General features: G+C 39.9%; 1 protein-coding gene across 1 annotated transcript in view; it reads left to right on the forward strand.

Moving 5' to 3' along the window:
• OSBPL3 (oxysterol binding protein-like 3) overlaps positions 1 to 6,000 on the forward strand; it is a 97,253-nt gene that overhangs the window by 41,888 nt on the left and 49,365 nt on the right. The window contains exon 3 of the mRNA XM_009325728.1: positions 1,352 to 1,594. Within this exon, the coding sequence (XP_009324003.1) occupies positions 1,502 to 1,594 (93 nt within the window). The 5' untranslated portion in view covers positions 1,352 to 1,501. The remainder of the gene's footprint in view (positions 1 to 1,351; positions 1,595 to 6,000) is intronic.

Genomic DNA, 6,000 nt, shown 5'->3' on the forward strand with positions numbered 1-6,000 from the left:
ATATTTCTAATTAGGTAAGGTAAATGCCACCAAGAGAGACCTTGTTTCAGGTGGAAAGAGGGCATGTTGGTTGAAATGTTACAGCAAACTATATTGCCAAAGAGGCACTGTAGATTGGAAAAGGTCTTTGTTCAGAAGTTGGATGCTTCAGACTACGGCAGTAGGGAGAGAGGTTTTCTGCAGCATACTGTTGCCTTCATCTTAAACATAGCACCTGGTTTTATTTGTTGAGGGGTTTTTTGTTTGTTTATGTGGGGTTTGGTTGTTGTTTTTTTCTTAAGGGAAATGAATTTTTAAAATACACAAAGTGTTTTACTAGGGATCTGAAAATGCTGCTTCTCTCAGAATAGTTCAGGACTGTTCTGACAGTGCAAGCAAGGGGATTGTGAAGTAGTGCCTCCCTGTTTCAGCAATGACATTTCTCTTCTCTTTGCGGAAACTTCCTTACCTTCCTCAGTGGTTGTTCTTGCACTTTTCCTAATGTGCAAATTCCTTGCCCGAGGCAATAAAATCTGAAGTGATACACAATTCACAAAGCTCCTCCACCACCCTAAATTTTGGAAAGCACCACCCTTTTGTTATGTTCTCTGTTTGGTTTAAAAAAAAAAAAATGCAGTTACCATGACAACTCTTGCCCACACTGGAAATCCATTATTGGGAGTTTCTGGCATGGCTTTTATTTGCATATGCTGCAAACAGCACTGTTATTAAACAGACTGTTAATTATTCTTCCAGTCACTGACTGAGACAACTGATGTGACAATAGTTACAACTTTCTGATTCCAGGCAAGAGTGGTCATGCACAGCTCTATGCAGCTGAATTTGCATGCTCACTACTTTTACGTATTGCTCTTTTATAGAGAGAGATTTTTTTTTTTTCCTTACAACCTGAAGCCATGCTTACTTGTTTAAATTATCAAGGAACTGGGAAAAAGAGGTATTTTTTGGGTTACCGTCCTTTTTGTGAGACATTTTATTAGATGTTTTCTTCTCATTTTGAGGGTGTTTTGGTTCTTTTTATATAGATATTTATTATACTCTGCGTGTGTCTTTACTAATCTTTTTTATTATTAATTTAGATCTTTAAAAAGATGCTTGATACTGTACTTTGTCCTCTGAATAAATAGTGGCAATTAAGTCATGCATTTAGGATCCAAAATTCTTATTGTTCCTGTTTGAGGCGTGAAATTTTATCCTAAAGTGATTGTTGAATTAATTTCTAACAGTGTGCAGTCAAGCAGTCAGCTTGTATTACCAAAGCCTTTATTATGATTTCATGATCTGTGCTACAGGATGGCAGTAAGAGATGGCATCTGATAACTTGGCTTTTTGTTTTTCTTTTCCCTTTCAGGAATTTCCATGGGATGCAGATCATGCCACTGGACTGCATTTGGGTAAAGGATGAATTCTGCGTTTCTCTCAGGAGTCTTCCAACACATTTTCTAAATTACCTTTTCATGGTGTTCTAAGTGAGCTTATGTGAAACAAATGGTATTGGATCATGAGTGAAGAAAAAAGCTTTGGTGTATCCCAGAAAATGTTGTCTCCTTCAAGAAGTACTAGCAGCTGCTCCTCCAAGCAGGGAAGTCGACAGGTAATACAAACTTTTTCAACCAAACTGAAAGCATCACTAAGATTGGACGTTACTTTTGCTCACTCTAGAATATCAGTGAATATCTTAAACTCTGTTTTCATGTTGCTTGTTTTATTTCATCACTTCTCTGTTTTCCTTACTCTGTTTTCCTTTTTTGTTGGTAGCAGCATCTTGTTTTGAGTCAAATGCAGTAAACACATATTACTGAATAGCAGGCACTTGTAAAACTGGAATGCTAACAGTGAATTTGAATTTCTATCACATTGTATGTATGGTGTCTTTATAGTGAAATATTGCTCCTGTAGCAGTTTGGTCTCAGTGGGTTGATCCTGAAATCCCAAATCCTCCCTGTAAGTTACCGCTTTTGTGGTAGAATATTGTGTAACTGCTCTGCTTATTTCAAGTTTCCAGGGAAAGGTGTGAGTGCATGTGTGAAAGAACGCATTTTTCTGAAACTTGACATAGGGCCTCTTTGACAATGCAAAAGTGCCTGTGAATGCCTGCGTGTGCTGGTTGTTGCTGTAGTACTATAGTTAAGAAAATAAGTATTTGTGTAACGTGATGCATCTGGGTGCCTAGTGCAAAGGATGCTTTGTTTTCTGCAGAGATGATGCTACTCTTTAAAACTTACAGTTTTAAAAGACATGTCTACAAGTGTTTGCACCTGACAAGTGAGACTGCTGAAGAGAGCTTTTGTTTGTGGGCAAGAAACGTTGACCTGCATCCACACTGAGAATTAAGCTTAAACACGCTCAATCCATGCTTGCAAAATCATGAGCAATATGCTCAACATAAACTTTTATTTGTGCAGATGCTGGCTTAGTGGAGCTCTTGAAGCTGCCTCAGGTTGAAATTTTAATTGGAATTGAGCATCCCAAATCCCCAAAAGCTTTGGAGACCTCAGCTGTATTTTGAAATAGCATCTGCTTTTCTGGGACTTCTGGCCCTCTACATACACTTGGCAAGGCAGACAAATCTCTGAAAAATTTATGCCTTTTAAAGTGCTGTGCTTGTAAGAAATACTGTGAATTTCTAGTATACCGAGCAAAGAAATCCTTGCTTTCAAGATGCCTTTTTTGTTTTCCTGCAACATTATTTTTTATATCCTTGGTATGAGATTACCTTTAAAAAGTGTAATTTAAAACATTTGGTATTGTCTGTTTCAACAGTTCATGTCTATCAAGTGTTACCATGTAGTATTTAAATAATAAGATTTACGTGACCATGACTAAATCCATTGGTGTGTTACACAGCCAGTATAAGCAACCATACTTATGCAGAAGCAACTTCTGCAAGAACCTTGCTTACTGCCATTTAACATGATCAAACCTGTTGACTAGCTCAGGCTTTTGATACTATTATTAGTGGGTCCCATTTCTTATCCATTTTGTTCTCATCTGCTCTCTTTAAAGAAAAGGAATAATTCAGTAAGGTTTAATGTCATCTTGTCAATCCCCAATTTTTTAGTCTTTGATCCTTGTACAAAAATGCAAGGTGTACCTGACCAAGATGAGAGATGCAACTTGGTGTTTTGTTTGTATTCCTGGTACATCCGTGCTCATTCATTATAGTCAGGCAGACGGTAAATTGCCTCATACACCTATCAGGTCAAGCTAAATGGAGATATAAAGTAGGTTGTTTCCTGATGTATATTGAAGGGCAATACAGCTGATATTTCTTTGTGATAATATGGGGCATGGCCATAAGTATCTCCACTTCGATTAATGTTTCAGTATTAATCCTTTCATGGTCAGTCATTGCAATACCAAGTAAGTAACAGTATACTTTTGCATCTAGGGAACCTACATGGCTTGATTGATTGTCCATGTTTTCAGGGGGTGGTAATGATAGAGGGAAGCCCACAGAAGTTGGGGAGTTTGTGTGACTTGTTATATGCTGGGAAATGATCACTAAGCAGGGCTAAAAGCTCTGCTTGCTTGCATTTTCTATGTAGCCTGAAAATTTACAAACATTTTTCAGAAATTACATGTGCTTTTTAAGGTCTTTCTGATATTTTTATTTTTAAATAGGGACTTGTAATATTTGTATGGAATACTTTAATCCTTTCTCTATTGCCATCTTTACCAAGTGCAATAACTTTCTATCTTATCCTGTAACTTTGTTTGCATCTGCTGAAGTGATCTAGAGGTCTTCCTTCAAAGTAGCAAAATCTGGAAAGAAAAAAAAAAATTCTAAATTACAATTTCTTTCAGCATTGTCAGTGTTTATGTGCATGGCTGTGTATTGCTGTTCCTTCCTTATTTCCCTGATGTTTTTGGTGTTTTTCACATGGCTGTTTTTTCACACTGAAGTTGTCTTGCAGTTTACAGAACAAACTCTTTTGCTGGGGAAACAAAGATTTAAATATCCTGTGCAGTATGCACTCCAGTTATTTACTTAAAAATAACTTCTGTGGGTCATTTTCCCTTACATTTTTTAAATTTATTTGTTTTAATTGTAGTTTGTGATGGTAGCATGTTTCAGTGGATATTTTGTTAGATATAATCTTCTGTGCTGCATGTGGAAAGAGGGACCTTTAGGTCTAACAGAGGCAGTACTCTGCAAGACTTACTAGACTGGACACAGTAGTGCTTTGGGTGAGGAACAGTTATCTTCTCCCTGTCCCTGCTCCCCAAAAGGCTCTGGTCTTGCAGATTATAAAGATCTTTACCTTGCCAGATAGACCCTCTCTTTAGTGGTGTAAACCATATAGTATAGCATATATTATAAAATCTGAATTGTTGGTCTGGGCAGTGAGGATGTTCTTGGGTCCTGTCCCTTTGCTCACCCCTTCCCACAGAGGATTTCTTGTCACACCTAATCAAGTGGTTTTGTTTATATCATTAATTGCTTCTTTTCTCACTCAGACTCTTGTATTGGTAAATTGGAGCTTCGCAGTCCATCCCTACTAATATTCACCTACTCAGGGCTGACAAGACTAGGGATGACTGATGCCACTGTCTGAGAGTTATTTAATTTGCCCTTTTCATCTGCATGTTAGTTGAAATGGCAGCACTTTAGGTGTTCTATTAAGAAAACAGCAACAATCTAAAGTTCTATAAAACCGTTAAAAATCCCCTAATCCAAAAAGTACCACACGTGCAACATACACCTCCAGCAGATTTTTTTTTTTTTTAATTTTATTTTTTTGCAAAGACCTGGTAGAAGAGTATGATGCAACACTGTTACTGATACTTTTTTATTAATAATATCATGAAAGTTTAAATAATTTGGCCATATGCTGTGTAGATTTGGGAGTGACGTGCTATGATTTTGATATTCTTTCCTTCATCTTCCAGATCCATGGAGGGCTTATTCCTCCTTCAAACACTTGCGCCTTTCTCAGAGACCTTCAGAGCTAGGTTCGTTGCTTGCAGGTTAACAACAGATCTTCCTGAGAGGTGCTTTTCTCTGCGCTGCTGGTCTGACACAGCAGTTCTTTTAATCTGATTAAGTAGAAATTCTGAAAAGTGCAGGGGGAAGGGACCTTGAGAGTTTGGGGGGGGCAGGGTTGCCCAAAAAATAGTGGGATCTGAGTTTTGAGTCTCTATGATTTCCTAGGCACAGACTCTGTTGCTGGTACACAGCAGCACCAAATAATAACTGACCTGAGGTTGGGGTATGGAACCACAATAGTGTAATGCTACTGTGTCTGCTAAAATTTAGTTATGTGTCGGTGTGTTGCTGGTGTGGAGCATGAGTCCTGTGATGCAGAAGTTGGGCCTCTGTGCTAGAAAGGAGTTGACTTAAGCAGGGCTGCAGGATTTGGAGGGTTTGGAGGGGCCTACTTCTACTTGAGCTAGATAGCTGGTTCCAAGCGCAGTCTGCAGCGGACCCGCAGCCCACAGCCAAACAGCCAAAAACTCCCCCATCGGCACACACAGAAGGGAGCGGGGGGGCCAATAATGCAGAAGAATGGACGGTTGCAAAGGCAAGGACCAGGAGGAGGAAGAGACTTCCCCCGAAGCCTGAGGTGCCCTTGCAGAACCGCTTCACCGCCCTGCAGGCCAAAGAGAAAAGTCCTGTCACACCAGGAGAAGCACTGGAGCCGAGTAAGGCACCCCGATCTGCCCCCCGTATAACAACCAGCGCAACTAAGAAAAGGCAACGGGTGATAGTAGTAGATGACTCTCTTCTGAGAGGTACGGAGGCACCCATTTGCCAACCAGATGCACTCTCTAGAGAGCTGTGCTCCAGTGACACAGCCAGGAGCAGTCTGAGGACTATCAAGAAGGACTACAGAGCCCTGGGAGTGGTGGTAAGGGACTCTGGAGCGCAGGGAGTTTTTTCATCAATCCTGCCGGTCAAAGGGAAGGGGTTTGAAAGCGCCAGTCGAATCTGGCGAGTCAACAAATGATTATGAGACTGGTGCCACAGCCAGGGGTTCGGCTACTTAGACCATGGGA

Source organism: Pygoscelis adeliae, unplaced genomic scaffold (assembly GCF_000699105.1).
Source record: "Pygoscelis adeliae isolate BGI_AS28 unplaced genomic scaffold, ASM69910v1 Scaffold226, whole genome shotgun sequence".
In the NCBI taxonomy this organism is placed as follows: domain Eukaryota; kingdom Metazoa; phylum Chordata; class Aves; order Sphenisciformes; family Spheniscidae; genus Pygoscelis; species Pygoscelis adeliae.